At 40.9% G+C, this 20,874-nt stretch overlaps 4 protein-coding genes across 4 annotated transcripts in view; all 4 read left to right on the forward strand.

Moving 5' to 3' along the window:
- Nucleotides 1-20,874, forward strand: part of LOC121394826 (zinc finger protein 239-like) — a 601,589-nt gene that overhangs the window by 206,631 nt on the left and 374,084 nt on the right. The gene's annotated exons all lie outside the window — the stretch shown is intronic.
- Nucleotides 931-6,512, forward strand: LOC121394802 (gastrula zinc finger protein XlCGF57.1-like). Its single transcript, XM_041566908.1, has 3 exons — nt 931-1,062; nt 3,064-3,197; nt 4,740-6,512. Exons 1-3 carry the CDS (start codon nt 995-997, stop codon nt 6,440-6,442), a joined length of 1,905 nt encoding a protein of 634 aa, XP_041422842.1. The 5' UTR covers nt 931-994; the 3' UTR covers nt 6,443-6,512.
- Nucleotides 9,927-13,781, forward strand: LOC121394805 (gastrula zinc finger protein XlCGF57.1-like). The gene is made up of 2 exons (XM_041566916.1): nt 9,927-10,421; nt 11,933-13,781. Exons 1-2 carry the CDS (start codon nt 10,406-10,408, stop codon nt 13,717-13,719), a joined length of 1,803 nt encoding a protein of 600 aa, XP_041422850.1. The 5' UTR covers nt 9,927-10,405; the 3' UTR covers nt 13,720-13,781.
- On the forward strand, nt 15,223-18,968 carry LOC108718447 (oocyte zinc finger protein XlCOF15-like). The gene is made up of 2 exons (XM_018266779.2): nt 15,223-15,376; nt 17,149-18,968. Exons 1-2 carry the CDS (start codon nt 15,352-15,354, stop codon nt 17,913-17,915), a joined length of 792 nt encoding a protein of 263 aa, XP_018122268.2. The 5' UTR covers nt 15,223-15,351; the 3' UTR covers nt 17,916-18,968.

The raw sequence follows: 20,874 nt of genomic DNA on the forward strand, positions 1-20,874 counted from the left end.
ATTTGTTTTCTCATTTTTTGGAGATCCTCACATCCCTTTTGGACACAGTATTTTTGATCTTGCACCTTGGGACTGAGGTGAACTGTGAGTGTTTTCTCCTTTATCCTTTACTTCATTTGTATGTTTGATCCAATATTTATTCATTGAGTGGTACCATCAATATTTGCTACAATGTGGCAGTAGCACAAACCCTATTTCTATATTTATGTAGCCCTTAGTCGGTGCTAAAATACGTTTACCAATTCTAAATGTATTTCCTTTAAAAGGATGCCCCAAAATAAGACGTAACTATAGAAATCCTTTCAATGTTACACGAGTTTGTAGATGAATACAGTCAACTATAAAAGCAAAATCTACAGCAACATTTTTACTATGAGGCTCACTAAACAGCACATGTTTTTATATATCTTATAATACACAAAAGCCATGAATATCTTGTAAATGATATCCTTATAAACGGTGAGTTCTGATGTCATCAGTTATAAACGGTGAGTTCTGATGTCATTTCTGTCACATGACTCACTAAAATGTGTGTATTATAATAAATAAAGTACCCCCAGTTGTAAAATATGAGGATATTAGAAGTTACCTCGGAGTTCCATGACCTGTATAACTCGGTCTTCAGCCTCGTACTTTTATATGGTCATGAAACTCCTCGGTAACTTATAATATCCTTATATTTTACAAGAGGGGGGACTTTATTCACTATATATCTTATAAAGCCAAATCTATTCCAATCTCTTGAGCCATGTGTTGCTTTCAGCCTCTTGTCTTGAGAAAGGGCGTTGTCCCAAAACATTGTCTAGTTTGTTGGCACAATAAACCACAGTCACAGGCTTTAGTGGGTTTCTTGGGCGTCTTCCCCTTGTGTCCCAGCAGGGAGACTATTCTGATATTTACATCACATCTCATGCAGCTGCTGTATAAGATCTTCTATTGTTTCTCCTCTCTGTGAAATCTCTTCCCTTAGAATTTCAACTTCTTTTCTGCTCAGATGACACAGAGGAAAAACACCTTCAACTGTGACATTCTCAGGGGAAACGTGGTCTTTGTTATTGTCAGGTACAATGTTACATTTACTTCTTTCTAAGGATGTTTTATACTAAATTTCCGACATATTTCCTTTTTTTATTTATTTATTTTACTATTAGCATTTTTCGTATAAGGCTCATTTATCAATCCTAATACATTTAAACTTTCTGTACACACAAATGTAACTGTAAAATCTGATCTATCGGAAAAATTACTTATAGTTTCCATCTCACCTGTTCATTTATAATCCTAAAGCTGCTGATCTAGTTCTAAATATTGACTGTAAAGGTCACACATCTAATTTCCCCAATCCTGACTTAGATTCCACACTGGCTCACTGCCTGGTTACGCCAATCTAAAAAGCCCCCCTAAATACCATATTTCCAACTATAACCTGTTAGGCTTTCCCTTTACTATGAACCACTATATAAAGCCCCCCCAAAATACTGGGTTTGCCACTAAAACCTGTCAGGCTTTCCCTTAACTCTGGACCAGCATATATTTCTATACTTGTGACAACATATAAAGGACTCTGATAACTAATGGACATAAACGTTAATTCTTCCCACAATTAACTACTACAATTACAAAAAGTTACAATTTATCACAATGTAAATCAAAAAATGAAGGAATCATAGTACATTCAAGGCTTATTTATAAGGTATGTTCCAATGTCTATGTGACTACCCTTAAAGGCGTTTCTTCAGATACATCACCTGTTCCTCATTCCTTGGTTTATTCTTCTGTTACTGCACCAAATGGAAGAGCTTCCAGTTATAGCCCTTCGCCCTCCATAACAACCAGGCTGTAGCCCACTAGAGTTTGTCTGTAACTAGGGTTAAACATTGTCCAGTACTAGTCACTGTAGACCAGTGGTCCCCAACCAGTAGCTTGTGAGTAACATGTTGCTCTCCAACCCCTTGGATGTTGCTCCCAGTGGCCTCAAAGCAGGAGCTTATTTTTGAATTCCAGGCTTGGAGGCAAGTTTTGGTTGCATTAAAACCAGGTGCACTGCCAAACAGAGCCTCAATGTAGGTTGATAATCCACATAGGGGCTACAAAATGACCAATCACAGCCCTTATTTGGCAACCCAGGAACATTTTTCATGCTTGTGTTGCTCCCCAACTCCTTTTACTTCTGAATGTTGCTCACGGGTTCTAAAGGTTGGGGATCCCTGCTGTAGACCATGAGATACTTCAAGTCCCATAGACATCCACTGAACTCCAGTAATGTACTAAACTGAATACCATCCATTAGCTGCCACTGTATACTGCACCCCATGGGTCTTCCAGGTTTACTTAATTCCTGTTAAACTAGTTTTCCTTTGGGATGGTCAGTACACTTTACATTGAATTAGTTGGGGAAGATAACTCTCTTCCTAGTTTGTTTTAGTAACACCAATTGTCTTCCAAACGTTTCTTTTGTTTAGCATTGTCATGTTTCCAAAGGCTTGTTGGAAACCTATTAGACTCTCTTTCACCAATATTATTTTATCATGAAGTACATTATAACAATATGGACTAATTCTCTGATTGGTTTTATGGTCGATTGGAAGGGGTTATTATTAAATTACAATTGCCGTGATGTTGTCTCAATCGCGTATGGTTAAGTGCCCGAAGGAATGAAACGCGTCAGGTGGATGCTCATGGGATCTGTATGTAACTTTTTTAATATGTAATTTTGAATAAAAGATTATATATTGTTTATTATTTTTGAGTTACAGGATAATTCTTGATGTTGTTTTATCTGATTTTGCCCCCTGCACTGATCACTTTCATTGTTCAGGTTGTTAATAAAAAACAGTCCCCAGGATTTGCCCAGTGCCGCTGCCATGTTGGGGGTGATCAGAGCCAAACTGTCCTTATATTTTACATTCAATATAATGATCCATTAGGATTGACAACCTGATAAAGTTGTTAGAAAAATGGAGGATCCAGTTACTCCCCTCCCCCCCTCCATTCTCATTCATTCACAGAGGGAGGGGCAATCTGGTTACCAATAGAAATGCTAATGATGATTAAGGATAATAGTCCTAGAGACAGACACACAGACAGATTTCCTGACACAACTGGGAAGTGCTGTGAAGACTCAGTAGATCCCCTGCATGTTGCACAGGAGAAGGATCAGGACACAAGCCACATGGAAATAATGGATCTCCAAATCAGTAAGTACCTGGGGGAACCATTCAGTACTAATGTGCCCTTGTGATGTATGTAGTCTTATCGACCAACAATTATCTGAAAATATTCCTGTTTATAATTCCTGCTGGTGTCCTAATGTGGTTTATTCTTAAACCTTTTCAGGCGCTGAATCTTTCTCCTCCTTATTCTCCTCCAGTCCCAGCAGGACACTAAACCATCCTAGTCTGACTATAGTGTCACTATATACCCCCTGCAGGATTCATATCTGGCAACCCTACAAATACACATATAATGGGCATATTTTGCCATCAACTAGAGAGGGGAGACTGGGGGTTAATCCTGCTGCAGGGACTGATAGAGAGGGGAGACTGGGGGTTAATCCTGCTGCAGGGACTGATAGAGAGGGGAGACTGGGGGTTAATCCTGCTGCAGGGACTGATAGAGAGGGGAGACTGGGGGTTAATCCTGCTGCAGGGACTGATAGAGAGGGGAGACTGGGGGTTAATCCTGCTGCAGGGACTGATAGAGAGGGGAGACTGGGGGTTAATCCTGCTGCAGGGACTGATAGAGAGGGGAGACTGGGGGTTAATCCTGCTGCAGGGACTGATAGAGAGGGGAGACTGGGGGTTAATCCTGCTGCAGGGACTGATAGAAAGGGGAGACTGGGGGTTAATCCTGCTGCAGGGACTGATAGAGAGGGGAGACTGGGGGTTAATCCTGCTGCAGGGACTGATAGAAAGGGGAGACTGGGGGTTAATCCTGCTGCAGGGACTGATAGAGAGGGGAGACTGGGGGTTAATCCTGCTGCAGGGACTGATAGAGGGGGGAGACTGGGGGTTAATCCTGCTGCAGGGACTGATAGAGAGGGGAGACTGGGGCTTAATCCTGCTGCAGGGACTGATAGAGAGGGGAGACTGGGGGTTAATCCTGCTGCAGGGACTGATAGAGAGGGGAGACTGGGGGTTAATCCTGCTGCAGGGACTGATAGAGAGGGGAGACTGGGGTTAATCCTGCTGCAGGGACTGATAGAGAGGGGAGACTGGGGTTAATCCTGCTGCAGGGACTGATAGAGAGGGGAGACTGGGGTTAATCCTGCTGCAGGGACTGATAGAGAGGGGAGACTGGGGGTTAATCCCTGCTGCAGGGACTGATAGAGAGGGGAGACTGGGGGTTAATCCTGCTGCAGGGACTGATAGAGAGGGGAGACTGGGGGTTAATCCTGCTACAGGGAATAACATTTGTTTCCACACTGCTGTTCCCTGTATACATCACATAACTGTATCCCCAGCTCCCCCCGTGTGCAACTTTATTGTGAAACCTTGAGATACAGGAGGATTCACTTACAGTGTAGGATTGAGTTGTTATACAGTAAGTGTATTGCTATGTAGAAGCCCAGTCTCTTCCTTCTCCTCCTCCATCCATATATCTCCCTATACTTACCAGGATCTCTCATCTCACAAAGGGCTTCCCATCTGTACCATCATTACTACATTCACGAAAATTCTCTTTCCTTCCACCTTGCTTTATAAAACTAATGATGATATTGGATTTTATTGTGTTTTTAGAGAACTGGCCCGATAAGGAAAAGGACTGGGGTATCTTTGCTGCCGGATATCGATTGGTCCCATTTGGATCAGAGATCTCCAATAAGAACAGAATCAGAACAGTTGGATTCAGTGCAATTCAAGGTCTTCATCACAAACTCGACAAAATCCAAAGTCCAACCGCAAGGTTGCCATCTCCATACAATGAATGTGGTAGATCATCCAACCAGAAATATTCCAAACATAAGAGGTCTTCTGCTCTCAATGAGACCACAGAACGCAACACGAACAAGCAAGGTCGATATGGTTTGAGAAAGTCTAAAAATTCTCAAAACTGTAAAAGCTTAAATTCAGGATTAAAATCTCTCCGTAGAAAGATGTCTCCACATAGCAGAAAACAAAACATTGTGGCTAAAATCAGCAGTCCTGTGAAACCTTTTATCTGCCCAAAATGTAAGAGGAGATTTTGTAGCAATAGGAACCTTCTCACCCACCAGAGAATTCACACGGGGAGGAGGTTTGCCTGCTCTAAATGTGGGAAATGTTTCTCTCACAAGAAGATCCTCATAGCTCATAGATGGCTTCATACTGGGAGGAAACCATTCACCTGCACTGAATGTAATAAGGGCTTCTTATGGAACAAAGATCTTCAAAAACATAAGAAGCTCCATGAAAAGGGGAAGATGGACATCAGTGATCTTGGGGCTCACTCAGAAGGAAATCCTTATATCTACACTGAGAACAGGACAAGCTGCCGGAATAAGAACATGTCTGAGACTGAGTTTAAGACTCACACAAAAGACAAGAGCTTTACCTGCACTGAGTGTGAGGAAAGCTTCAGTCTTAAGAGTCGACTCATTGCCCACCTTCTAATTCATACAGGAGAGAGGCCCTTTGACTCTACTAAGTGTGGGAAAAGCTTCAGAAGAAATCAATATCTGAAAGAACATCTCAGCACCCACAGAGAAGATCGACCCCATGTTTGTACTGAGTGTGGGAAAACATACAAATATAAACATGGTCTAAATACTCATCTTCACAGTCACAAAGTCAACACGTATTTTCCTTGCAGTGAGTGTAGGAAAATCTTTAGTTCTAAGGCTTCACTCGATATTCATCTTAGACATCACACAGAAAAGACTTTCCCTTGCACTGAGTGTGATAAAACCTTTAAACAAAAGAAAAACCTTAAAAGGCATCAAATGATCCACACGGGGGAGAAACCATTCGAGTGCACAGAGTGCGGGAAACGCTTCCGGGAAAAAAGAAAAATGGAGTTACATTGTCTCATTCATTCCGGTGTGAAACCTTTTGAGTGTTCGGAGTGTGGCCAACAGTTTAGATTGAAACATGGACTTAAATTTCACCAGTTAAGTCACACCGGGGAAAGACCACATGAGTGTAGTGAGTGTGGGAGAGGCTTTAGGTCTACTTGTGAACTTGCTGATCACATACGGAGTCACACAGGGGAGAAACCATTCATCTGTAGTGAGTGTGGGAAAAGCTATATGACTCACGGTGGCCTTGTTTGTCATCTACGCACTCACACAGGGGAGAAACCTTTTGTTTGTGTTGAGTGCGGGAAAAGGTTCCAGCAAGCGGGTATGCTAAGGTCCCATCTTGAGAATCACATCAGAATAAAGAGGTTTCAATGTGCAGAGTGTGGGAAAAGCTACATTTTAGAGAAATGTTTTAAAACCCATCTTCTCATTCATACAAGATAGCAGTATTCCTGTGTACTCTGTGTGAGGAGAATTTGCTACATTTGGTTTGAATAAATGTGTTGTCTTCTGATTCCCACTGGCAAAAATCTGATGGAGCCAAGGTGTTTGGGAGTTGTGGTGCAAAAGCTGAAGGACATTAAGTTGGACAGTTGTTGACACATAGACCTGATATTGCTTCTAGGGAGCCCTTCCATGTCCAAGACCTACCCATTAGCAGTTAATAAGGCAGGTCCAGGGGATCCCATTTAAAATCCAAAACATACAGAAAGCTCAGTGATGATGAGAAAAGAATGTAGGTTTCCATACTATGATCCCATCTTATTTTCATCATGCTGAGAATTAGAATCCTGCAAGGCATTTCCACATGCTGTATCTTTAAATAGGCAATTTATATGTTTAACTAAGTGCCCAGTTTATTGTACATCATTCAACACACAAGGTGCTGGGATTTCTGTACTTACCACCAGCCTCCATGTAACGTTCATGTAGAAAGATGCAGTGGCTGAACTACTGAGGGAGCAGGGGGGAGGTGAGATTGAGACCTGCATCGGGTTGGGTACCCACACAATACCCATGAGGTTGGGTTTCATGTAGGAAATTCCTGATTTCCTAACCTTGCAGCCAGTCTAAGGGTAACCAGTCTTGTTGCCAGGCTAAAGCGCGGGATAACATTGGAATCAACCATCATTTTTACCGGCCAGGCCGGTAAAATTCCAGCCAAATGGCAACCCTAACTGCAAATAATTCACTGTATAATATAAAATGTCATTCCTGAACCAACAAGTGTATTTAGTTGTAATATTGGTCTGTAGGTGCATCTCAGGTTATTTTGCCTGGTCATGTGATTTCAGAAAGAGCCAGCACTTTAGGATGGAACTGCTTTCTGGCAGCCTGTTGTTTCTCCTACTCAATGTAACTGAATGTGTCTCAGTGGGACCTGGATTTTACTATTGAGTGTTGTAAATAAACCATTTTCATCATAATTTACTTTTTTAGTAGTTTGTGCCATTGGGTAACCATAAATAGAAAATTGCTATTTTAAAAAATAAGGGCCGCCCCCTGGGATTGTACGATTCACTGTGCACACAAACAAACCATACATGTTAGGTCACATGAGCCAATTAACAGACAGCGTTGTGTCTTTTGCTTTAACACTTCTTCCTGTTACAGTTAGAGCTGTAGTATTTCTGGTCAGGTGATCTCTTCCTGTTACAGATAGAGCTGCAGTATTTCTGGTCAGGTGATCTCTTCCTGTTACAGTTAGAGCTGCAGTATTTCTGGTCAGATGATCTCTTCCTGTTACAGTTAGAGTTGTAGTATTTCTGGTCAGGTGATCTCTTCCTGTTACAGTTAGAGCTGTAGTATTTCTGGTCAGGTGATCTCTTCCTGTTACAGTTAGAGCTGCAGTATTTCTGGTCAGGTGATCTCTTCCTGTTACAGTTAGAGCTGCAGTATTTCTGGTCAGATGATCTCTTCCTGTTACAGTTAGAGCTGCAGTATTTCTGGTCAGGTGATCTCTTCCTGTTACAGTTAGAGCTGTAGTATTTCTGGTCAGGTGATCTCTTCCTGTTACATTTAGAGCTGCAGTATTTCTGGTCAGGTGATCTCTGAGGCAGCACACAGACCATCATGAAATGGCGGGTCAAGACAAGAGATGTAAATGGGCAGTTTTTACTTAAATATATATTCCAGTTTGGTAAGATTCTTTCATATGCCAATTAATTTGATATAAACTATCTGTTGTTTAAAGGGATACTGTCATGGGAAAAAAAAAAAAAAATTTTTCAAAATGAATCAGTTAATAGAGCTGCTCCAGCAGAATTCTGCACTGAAATCCATTTCTCAAAAGAGCAAACAGATTTTTTTTATATTCAATTTTGAAATCTGACATGGGGCTAGACATATTGTCAATTTCCCAGCTGCCCCAAGTCATGTGACTTGTGCTCTGATAAACTTCAATCACTCTTTACTGCTGTACTGCAAGTTGGACTGATATAACCCCCCTCCCTTCTCCCCCAACCCAGCAGCCTAACAACAGAACAATGGGAAGGTAACCAGATAGCAGCTCCCTAACACAAGATAACAGATGCCTGGTAGATCTAAGAACAACACTCAATAGTAAAAACTCATGTCTCACTGAGACACATTCAGTTACATTGAGAAGGAAAAACAGCAGCCTGCCAGAAAGCATTCTTCTCCTAAAGTGCAGGCACAAGTCACATGACCAGGGGCAGCTGGGAAATTGACAAAATGTCTAGCCCCATGTCAGATTTCAAAATTGAATATAAAAAAATCTGTTTGCTCTTTTGAGAAATGGATTTCAGTGCAGAATTCTGCTGGAGCAGCACATGTTTTCCATGACAGGATCCCTTTAAGTATTCATTTTGGGGGTATACTTTGTGTCTAAGAAGGTTTTCATTCATCCAGATCATGGTATATCCAGTAGAAGTAAATGCAGAGCAACTAAACTTGCTGATTAATCATTGAAGACATTTCACTTCTCATCCGAGCAGCTTCTTCAGTACAACTGACTGGTGTGGGAAGTTCTCAGCATATAAACTCTAGCAATAAGCCAATCACAATGGCAAAATCAGGGTCGGACTGGGCCACTGGGAAAAAACACGGTGGGCCCGGCTCTCTTGGGCCAAGACCCACTCCCTTCTTGAATATTTGTAACTACCTTGCCAGTTTCATCAAGATGTAATGTACATTTAAGATACATTTAAGAGAGCGTTCCTCCAGCGGAATAATTCCAGTGCTCATTAGATTCTTTACTATTAAATGCATTAGGCCTATTCTATATACACAATCCTCTTGGTATGATATGATTCTTACCAAAATACAAATATGGGATCTGTTATTTGGAAACCCGTTATCCAGAAAGCTCCAAATTACAGGATGGCCATCTCCCAAAAACTCAATTTTAATTTATGTTTTTTTTAAATTATTTAATTTAAAGAAAACAATACCTTGTACTTGATCCAAATTATAAATATAATAATATCATTATTGGAGCCAAAACCAGCCCATTCAGTTTAATTAATTTGCAAATTATTTTTTTAGTAGACTTAAGGTATGCAGATCCAAATTGCTGAAAGATTGCTTATCCGGAAAACCCCAGGTCCTGAGCATTCTGGATAACAGGTCCCATACCTGTACTGCAGATTAGTCCTATCATACTGTATCTGCTCCAGATCTTTCAGTAATCTCATAGGAACATCCTCCATTGAGTTTACTTGTTACTTCTAGTGCGAATAAAGTGTTTTCTGTTCTGTGCTGAAAGTGCACTATAAATACCATGCTTTGTTTATTGGCAAATAAATTGTCTGTGTAAAAACAATACATACAACTTGAAAATATTTCTGTAGGGAAGTGCAAACAAAAATAAACTCCTGGTGCAGTCATATCTAATATATAAAGTATATATATATATATATATATATACACATATATATATATATATATATATATATATATATATATGTATCAAATGCTAAGTGTATGTGGGCAAAATACACTAATCTCCCTGTGAGCTGATGCCTTTCACCTGTACAAACCCGCCCACCTTTTCTGGCTCCTCCTCCCAACACAAGGTGAGCTGATGCCTTCCAACTCTGCAAACCCCGCCCATCTCTTCTGGCTCCTCCTCCCTCCACAATGTGAGCTGATTTGTTCAGTTATTATGATCCGGAACAGACTGAAGGTACAGTTGCTGATGTTTATTTCCAAAGTTATGGAACTTCAGGAGCACAGGAAATTTACCCTGATCATTTTGGGAGACTTAGTCGATCCAAGACTTCATTAAAATTCGTCTACGACAGACAGATTTCCTGACACACGGACAGACACAGCTGGGAAGTGCTGGGAAGGTTCTTTAGATCCCCTGCATGTTGCACAGGAGAGGAGGAGGAGGAGGAGGAGGAGGAGGAGGAGGAGGATCACGGCACAAGCCACGTGGGAAGAATGAATCTCCAAATCAGTAAGTGTCCCATAATCCAGTAAGATATAAGAATAAATATATGACTTTAACTTGCACATGAGCCTTTTTGTACAACAAGGGTGAAAGAGAATCGCTGGAAAATCAATATAACCTGTGATAGGGCACACGAAGACGTCATTTTGAATAAGTAAATAAACCTGTTTAATTCTGTGGGACAAAGTGCACTTTGCCCAGAGACAATGTTAAAGGAACAAGTTAATTTTTAACAGTAATTTAGCTCAACTCTCGTTTGATGCTGAATTCACTAGAACCACCTACTACATTAATATGAAATATGTGAAATATGAAATAAAGCTCTGGCCACCAATTAGGAAGGATAGAACAACGAGACTACAGGTCTCTTCACTTACATGCAACTAGAATGTCTCCCTACAGCTGACAATCTACCTGAAAATACAGATTCTGCCCCAACAAAGCAAAACAAGGGACTTTGTCCATTAATTTCCTCATGTGACCTGACATGTACGTGTGCCCTTGGGTTTTATAAATGATTAATTGGTTGGTATAATATCTCTTTAAAGAGAAAGCTGACCCCAAAACATTATTTTTTTTTATAAGAACACAAAATGCCATTTTTTTCATCTTTTTTCAAATTCTTTTTATTAAGTTTAATATTAAACAAGCCTGTTATATGACATAATATCGATCACAAATTCTGTAAAATTGACATTATAATAATAATGATACAGAAAACCTAATTTGAGATTTCTCTGCACGACTCAAAATGCTATTCTTCACAAACTTCCCAATATACATTAATTAAAATGTGCAGTTAATTCAAACTAAAAGCAATTAGCCTGTTGATATTCACTGCACTGAAAAACAACACAGCCAGCTGTATAATCCAGATGAGATAGAGATAAACAAATACTGATTTCATTAGGAATAACATTTACATGTAACTTTATTCCACTTTAAAATGTCGTAGTCACACATTAAAGCTGCAGTGGGTTCAGCAAACAAGAAACAGTGATTCACTGATGATGGGAGTATTTATTTACAAACAGTGGGGCTCATTTATCAACAATGGGCAAATGTGCCCATGGGCAATTATCCATAGCAACCAATCAGTGAATGGCTTTTTACAGCCAGCTGCAGGTAGAACTATGAATGCAACCGTTTCATTGGATGCCATGGTTTATTGCCCATGGGCAAATTTGCCCAGTGTTGATAAATATCATCCAATACATTTGTACAGTTTCCACACTGCTGTTGCCTTGTGTACATCACATAACTGTATCCCCAGCTCCCCCTACGTGCAACTTTATTGTCAAACCTTGAGATACAGATGGATTTACCTACAGTGTAGGATTGAGTTGATATGCAATAAATCTGTTTCTCTCCCTTCTCCTCCATCCATATATCTCCTTACCAGGATCTCTCATCTCACAAAGGGCTTCCCATCTGTACCATCATTACTACATTCAAGAAAATTCTCTTTCCTTCCACCTTGCTTTAAAAAACTAATGTTGATTTTATTATGTTTTTAGAGAACTGGCCCAATAAGGAAAAGGACTGGGGTATCTTTGCTGCCGGATATCGATTGGTCCCATTTGGATCAGAGATCTCCAATAAGAACAGAATCAGAACAGGTGGATTCAGTGCAATTCAAGGTCTTCATCACAACCTCGACAAAATACAAAGTCCAACCGCAAGGTTGCCATCTCCATACAATGAATGTGGTAGATCATCCAACCAGAAATATTCCAAACATAAGAGGTCTTCTGCTCTCAATGAGACCACAGAACGCAACACGAATAAGCAAGGTCGATATGGTTTGAGAAAGATAAAAAGTTCCCAAAACCGTAAGAGCTTAAATTCAGGATTAAAATCTCTCAGTAGAAAGATGACTCCACATAGCAGAAAACAAAATATTGTGGCTAAAATCAGCAGTCCTGTGAAACCTTTTATCTGCCCAAAATGTAAGAGGAGATTTTGTAGCAATAGGAACCTTCTCACCCACCAGAGAATTCACACGGGGAGGAGGTTTGTCTGCTCTAAATGTGGGAAATGTTTCTCTCACAAGATGATCCTCATAGCTCATAGATGGCTTCATACTGGGAGGAAACCATTCACCTGCACTGAATGTAATAAGGGCTTCTTATGGAACAAAGATCTTCAAAAACATAAGAAGCTCCATGAAAAGGGGAAGATGGACATCAGTGATCTTGGGGCTCACTCAGAAGGAAATCCTTATATCTACACTGAGAACAGGACAAGCTGCCGGAATAATAACATGTCTGAGACTGAGTTTAAGACTCACACAAAAGACAAGAGCTTTACCTGCACTGAGTGTGAGGAAAGCTTCAGTCTTAAGAGTCGACTCATTGCCCACCTTCTAATTCATACAGGAGAGAAGCCCTTTGTCTGTAATAAGTGTGGGAAAGGCTTCAGAAGAAATCAATATCTGAAAGAACATCTCAGCACCCACAGAGAAGATCGACCCCATGTTTGTACTGAGTGTGGGAAAACATACAAATATAAATGTGGTCTAAATACTCATCTTCACAGTCACAAAGTAAACAAGCGTTTTCCTTGCAGTGAGTGTGGGAAAATCCTTAGTTCTAAGACTTCGCTCACTATTCATCTTAGATATCACACAGGAAAGACTTTCCCTTGCACTGAGTGTGATAAAACCTTTAGAGAAAAGAAAACCCTCAAAATGCACCAAATGATCCACACTGGGGAGAAACCATTCGAGTGCACAGAGTGTGGGAAACGCTTCAGGGAAAAAAGAAAAATGAAGTTACATTGTCTCATTCATTCTGGTGTGAAACCTTTTGAGTGTTTGGAGTGTGGCCAACAGTTTAGATTGAAACATGGACTTAAATTTCACCAGTTAAGTCACACCGGGGAAAGACCATATGAGTGTAGTGAGTGTGGGAGGGGCTTTAGGTCTAGTAGTGAACTTGCTGATCACATACGGAGTCACACAGGGGAGAAACCATTCATCTGTAATGAGTGTGGGAAAAGCTACAGGAATCACAGTGGCCTTATTTATCATCTACGCACTCACACAGGGGAGAAACCTTTTATCTGTAATGAGTGTGGGAAAAGCTATATGGATCACAGTAGCCTTGTTTGTCATCTACACACTCACACCGGGGAGAAACCTTTTGTTTGTGTTGAGTGTGGGAAAAGGTTTCAGAAAGTGAGTTTGCTAAGGATCCATCTTGAGACACACATCAGAGTAAAGGGGTTTGAATGTGTAGAGTGTGGGAAAAGCTACGTTTCAGAGAAAGGTTTCAAAACCCATCTTCTCACTCATACAACATAGCAGTATGCCTTTGTAATATATTAATTGCTAAATATTGGATGAATAAATGTGTTGTCTTCTGAGTACCTGTATCCCCTGTATGTTGCACAGTAGAGGAGGAGGAGGAAGATCATGGCACAAGCCACATGAGAAGAATGGATCTCTATATTAGTAAGTGACCCACAATCCATTTGCTGAGTTTTGCCAAGTGGCTTTCCAGGACTAATGTGCCCTGTGCAGAATGTAGGGGTGTATGTAGTCTTTTCACCCACAAACCAACAATTATTATGGCACTATTTAAGTCCAGTTAGTGTCCTAATTTTGGTGGGCACCACCTCTCCCTCCTCTCTTTTCAACTTCTAATGCCACCCTGATTCTAGTCACTATATACCAGGATTTTCACTCCCTGGGTGATTCATATCTATCTGGGGGGGGGGCTGCAAAAAATTAGAGAAAACATGGACATGAAGTCTCAGAGAGATATCTACACTGGAACCAATGGATAAGTAGTGAGCATGCCTCCTTTCCCTGTCCAGCTCCATGTCAGACTTACTGGATATAGACCCACCATACTGATCCCATCAGAGTCAATCTGATTTCCCTCCTCTCCTGCCTCTTTATCAGTCTGTGCTGAATAATCATATGGGAAGGGAGTGAGTGCTGCTCTGTGAGTAGGACACACAATTAGAAGGAGCACTAGAGGAGCAATATAGTGGAGCACTCAGACAGCAATTAAACTGCAAATCCAGGCCCTTAATCAAGCTGTGCTTTACGCTTATTATTATTATTATTATTATTATATTATTACTATTATTATATTGTAAGGATATGATACTAAGAGACTAGCAGACCTGACATATTAATGAAAACATTTGTCCACATAATTCCAGTATTAGTTATTTGGGATACACATTTCGGGTATTGGCATGTGAGGAGATCTCTCACCGCTTTCTTTTCCTATTTCATATTATGTATTTCCTATTGTGGGAGGGAAAGCATTTAAGGAGATTTGTTTCCCACAATGTAGCTCAGATTTAAACACGGGTCAAATCTCCCTGTCTGCCGGTACCCTTACATCTCACTCTCCCTGAGTTCTACCCGCCCCACATGGATGGGACATTATACACATTATATATTGATCTGCTGAATGGTGCCTAGAAGCGATGGGCGAATTTCTCCCGTTTTGACGAAAAAAATTTGTGAATTTACCGCAAAATTCGCAAAACTGTGAAAAATTTGCGAAATATTGTGAAATCGGAAAGTTCACGAAAAAATCTTGAAATTCGATAGTTTTCACATAAAAATCATGCAATTTGAAAGTTTTCACAAAAAAATTGAGCAATCCGAACGTTTTCACAAAAAAATTGAGCAGTTTGAAAGTTTTCACTAAAAAAAACTAGCAATTCGAACGCTTTCAGGAAAAAATCGAGCAATTTGAACGTTTCATGAAAAATCAAGCAATTTGAACGTTTTCACAAAAGAATCAAGCAATTCAAACGTTTTCACAAAAAAAAATCTAGCAATTCGGACGTTTTCATGGAAAAAATCTAGCAATTCGAACGTTTTCACTAAAACATTTTGAAAACCGGAAATTGACAAAATTCATCTGCCTCTGAAGAGGAGGAGGAGGAAGAAGATCACAACACAAGCCACATGAGAAAAATGGATCTCCAAATCAGTAAGTGTCCCACAATCCATGTGCTGAGTCTTTCCAAGTCCCCGGGGAACCACTCGGAACTAATGTGCCTCGACACATTAAAGGCAACTGACTAGGGTGATAAGGGGCGCTGAGCAGGTACCTGTTAAAATAATTGTTCAATATAAAAATTGGGTAAACAGATACACAGAGTATGTCACACACGGGCAGAGTATGACAGACACAGGCAGAGTATGTCACACACGGGCAGAGTATGACAGACACGGGCAGAGTATGTCACACACGGGCAGAGTATGTCACTCACGGGCAGAGTATGACAGAAACAGGCAGAGTATGACAAACACAGGGAGCATAGGGCTGTAAGAGTATGTCACACACGGGCAGAGTATGACAGACACAGGCAGAGTATGTCACACACGGGCAGAGTATGACAGAAACAGGCAGAGTATGTCACACACGGGCAGAGTATGACACTCACGGGCAGAGTATGACAGAAACAGGCAGAGTATGACAAACACAGGGAGCATAGGGCTGTAAGAGTATGTCACACACGGGCAGAGTATGACAGAAACAGGCAGAGTATGTCACACACGGGCAGAGTATGTCACTCACGGGCAGAGTATGACAGAAATAGGCAGAGTATGACAAACACAGGGAGCATAGGGCTGTAAGAGTATGTCACACACAGGCAGAGTATATCCTTTACATGACTATGGACGATACACACAGGGGCTATTTTAACACATCCTTATACAATCATTTTTTAATATAGATTCTTAATTGGTCAGTATAATATCTCTGTAAAGCGGATCTCCACCCAAACCTTTTTTTTCATGAAAGAAAAGTGTAATTCAAAGCAACTTAAAAATAAAAGCATTATCCAGCTGTTTATGTTTTCTGCACTGTCTTTTCTAATGTTTGAAACAGCAACTCCTGTCAGTGTCTAAGAAAGGAAACTATCTGTTCCTTATTCCTGGAGTCGCTTCCCCCCCCCCCAACTACACTAAGGCTGTTGGTCAACAAAGAGAACTTGTAACAGGTGGAGTCCAAACTAAAAGAATCATGTCTGTCCCTTTCGGTTCTCTGGGTCTGATTCTTACAATGTAACAGGAGTCCGTTCTCCTCCAGGATTTTTATCAGCTGACTTGAAACTTTGTCAGAACCGGAATGTAAATGGACAGACACTGCCATCAATTGAAATTCCATGTAACTATAAGCTCAGTGAGATTGAGAGATGAATGGGTATTGGGAGGTTTCTTTCATGAGGAAAAAACAATATTTGGTGGAATTCAACTTGAGAAGACATATCTGTCACACATCTGATGCATTATATAATATATATATATATATATATATAACCAAAGGAATGGTGCACTCCGTAGACAAAATTAATACATGGGTGCCAGCATGGGAAATAAGCAGTGAAAAAGGATTGCGGCACTCACAGGGTTTTAGTGAAAAAACAAAAAATGTTTTATTATTAAGCCTCAACGTTTCGATCCCCCGAAACGTTGAGGCTTAATAATAAAACATTTTTTGGTTTTTCACTAAAACCCTGTGAGTGCCGCAATCCTTTTTCACTATATATATATATATATATATATAGATATAGATATAGATATAGATATAGATATAGATATAGATATAGATATAGATATATAGATATAGATATATATTAATACATTTGTGTAGTTTCCACCCTGCTGTTGCCCCATGTACATCACATAACCCTATCCTTTTTTGTTGCCTTTTAATGATTATTATTTGAAGTCATTATTTTATTGTGTTTATAGAGAACTGGCCTGATAAAGAGAAGAACTGGAGCCTCCTTGCTGCAGGATATCGATTGGTCCCATTTGGACCAGAGATCTCCAATAGGAAGAGAATCAGAACGACTGGATTTAATTCAATTAAAGATGTTCATCACATTCTCAGCCAAATCCAAAGTCAGTCAGCCAGGGAGCCGTGCAATGAATGTTGTAGATCATCCAACCAGAAATATTACAAAGACAAGAGGTCTTCTGCTCTCAAGATGCACATAAAAACTAACAAGCAATGTCAGCACGGTTTGAAGAAGAGTAACATTTCTCAAAAAAAGAACTTGAACTCAGGATTAAAATCACTTTTTAGTAGCAAAAAACTAAACACCGTGGCTAAAATCATTAGTGCTGTGAAACCTTTTATCTGCCCAAAATGTGAAAGGAGATTTTGTAGCAATAGGAACCTTCTCACCCACCAGAGAATTCACACGGGGAGGACGTTTGTCTGCTCTAAATGTGGGAAATGTTTCTCACACAAAAAGATCCTCATAGCTCACAAATGGCTTCATACTGGGAGGAAACCATTCACCTGCACTGAATGTAATAAGGACTTCTTATGGAACAGGGACCTTCAGGAACATGAAAATCACAATGAAAAGGGGAAGATGGACAACAGTCATCTAGAGACTCACTCAAAAGAAAATTCTTATAACTACACGGAGTACAAGACAAGCTGCCAGAATAAGAACACGTTTAAAACTCAGATTAAGACTCACACAAAAGACAAGATCTGTATCTGAGTGTGGGGAAAGCTTCAGCCATAGGGGTCAACTCAATGTCCATCTTCTAATTCATACAGGAGAGAAGCCCTTTGTCGGTATGGAGTTGGAAAAAGGCTTCAGACTAAAGAAAAATCAGCTTGGTAAACACAAAGAAGTAGGACCACATGTCTATACTGAGTGTGGGAAAACATACAAGGCGAAAAGTTATCTAAATACTCATCTTCACAGTCACACTGGAGTGAAGCCTTTTGCCTGCAGTGAGTGTGAGAAAACCTTTAACTGTAAGGCTTCACTCACTAATCACCTTAGACATCACACAGGAGAGACTTTCCCTTGCATGGAGTGTGATAAAACCTTTACACAAAAGAAAAACCTTAAAAGTCACCAAATGATCCACACTGGAGAGGAACCATTCCAGTGCATGGAGTGTGGGAAAAGGTTCATGGAAAAAAGAGAAATGGAGTTACAGTGTCTCATTTATTCTGGTGTGAAACCTTTTTAGTGTTTGGAGTGTGGCCAACAGTTTAGATTGAAACATGGACTTAAATATAACCAGTTAAGTCACACCGGGGAAAGACCATATGAGTGTAGTGAGTGTGGGAGAGGCTTTAAATCTAGTTCTGAACTTGGTCTACATGTACGCATTCACACAGGGGAGAAACCATTTATCTGTAATGAGTGTGGGAAAAGCTTTAAGGATCAGGGCAGCCTTATTTATCATCTTGGCACTCACACGCAAACAGGGGAGAAACGTTTTGCTTGTGCCGAATGTGGGAAAATGTTCAGAGAAGCATCTACACTGAGGGCTCATCTTCGGACCCACATTCGTGTAATGAAGTTTGTGTGCACAAAGTGTGGGAAAGATTATGCTACAAAAAAAGAGTCTCAATACTCATCTTCTCACTCACACAGGACAGTAAGTTGGACAGTGGTACTTGGTGATGCCCCAAGGAAGGGCTGTTGAAGCATGAACCCCGTTGAGCCTGAAGGGTATAATTTTACTATAAGCCTTCTCTCTTTGAATACATTGTGAGTGTATTTTTAAATATTTAATAAACCTTTTCTTTACTACTTGGAGCGTTCCCTTGTTGTACTGTTTTTAGAGGAGAAGGAGGTGACGCAGAACTCATCTGATTGGGCTTTGAATCAAGAGTTGGTGGTGCTCCTTGATGGAAGGTTCTGGTGTGCCTGATAGAGGCCTTGGTTTTGCTGTGCCTCATGCTCCGATAGAAAGCCTGCCAGAAGCTAGACCTACCCATTACTAGATGATGAGACAGTTATATTCTCTAGTGCAGTGGTCCCCAACCAGTAGCTCGTGAGCAACATGTTGCTCTCCAACCCCTTGGATGTTGCTCCCAGTGGCCTTAAAGCAGGTTCTTTTTTTTGAATTCCAGGCTTGGTGACCTGGAGGAGAAGTTTTGGTTGCATAAATACCAGGTGCACTGCCAAACAGAGCCTCAATGTAGGTTGACAATCCACATAGGGGCTACCAAATGGTCAATCACAGCCCTTATTTGGCAGCCTTAGAACATTTTTCATGCTAGTGTTGCTCCCCAACTCCTTTTACTTCTGAATTTTGCTCACGGGTTCAAAAGGTTGGGGATCCCTGCTCTAGTGACTAAGATATATAATCCATGGGATTGACAAGCAGAAGAGTTATGTGACTAGTGATCCCCCCACTGTTGCCACCTGGACATGTGCCTTTCAAGCCAACCCCTATAGCCGACCTTGGAATTTACCAGCAATAAGCTGCTGATTATGTATGTATGTATTTTATGTACTCAGTTCTGTATTGTTCTGAGATGAATCCACAGTGTTGGGTACAAAGTGGAGCCACATGAATAAAGATACCAATGGCTGAACATGACTCCATACTGTATTCTGCACACATACAGGAGACTGATACCTGGGGACAACCTTTTATGTGGAAAAGGGAAATAAAAGGAGAAAGGGCTTCACAGATGAATATTCCTGTGTAGACATTATGGCAGTTGGATGTGGATAACCCCAGGAGTTGCATTTACCCCCAGTAATAGTTGGGAGTGTGCAGGGACAACAAGCTCAGAATAAAGGGGTATAAGTGAATCTATTCTTTTCCCAAACTTGCCGAGGCCAAGAATTTAACACTGAGCACCTGCTTTGAGGCCTCTGGGAGTAACATGTTCCCACTGGTTGGAGCAGCCGCCCTTGTCTCCAGCACCAGCTGCTCATTGTAGGGAGGGAGGCAGAGCTTACAATCTTAATTGAAACGTCTTCACTACTTTTCTGTGAAAATCTGATAGTTGGACATGTTGTGTCTGTGTCATGCAGCAGAAATAGTCAGTCAGAATGTCATTCCCCCAGATCAGCAGTCTGTGTGCAGTTCTATAGCTAAACTAACAGCTCCCGGGAGTTGCTGCCTTGCAGGGAGTTATCAGGCCAAATGTCTGCCTTTTCCATTCAAACATCTAACTGACATGAGCAGCACTGGGGGCTTGGGGTATAAGATCAGGGCACACGTGAAGATTCGGGGAGATTTAGTCGCCCGACAACAAATCGCCTCTTCTTCGGGGCGACTAATCTCCCCGAACAGCCTTCCCCTGCTAGAATGAAAATCACCTGGGGGAAGGCACTCGGAACACTTCATTTTCCGAAGTCGCTTGGTTTCCTCGTGAGGCAACTTTGGAAAATGAAGACTAAAACAACCCAAATCTTTACATGTGCCGTTACCCTTATAATAGAGAAGAATGTGCTGCGCTGGACTGAACCATTAGCTAAGGATATTGGGGGGGGGGATGAATATTATTCCCAGCTGGACTTACGTTATACATTTAACATCAGGATCCACAACCCCCAACACCGAAAGTTCTTCAATAATAGAGAATCCAGTTACCCCGTCCCCCATTCACAGAGAGAGAAAGAGAATGTCCGTGGCCTAATAATGATCCTGGGGGAACAGATACAAGTGGGAAGTTTCAGTCTCAGGGGTGAATAGTAT

Source organism: Xenopus laevis, chromosome 6L (assembly GCF_017654675.1).
Source record: "Xenopus laevis strain J_2021 chromosome 6L, Xenopus_laevis_v10.1, whole genome shotgun sequence".
NCBI classification, from domain to species: Eukaryota; Metazoa; Chordata; class Amphibia; order Anura; family Pipidae; genus Xenopus; species Xenopus laevis.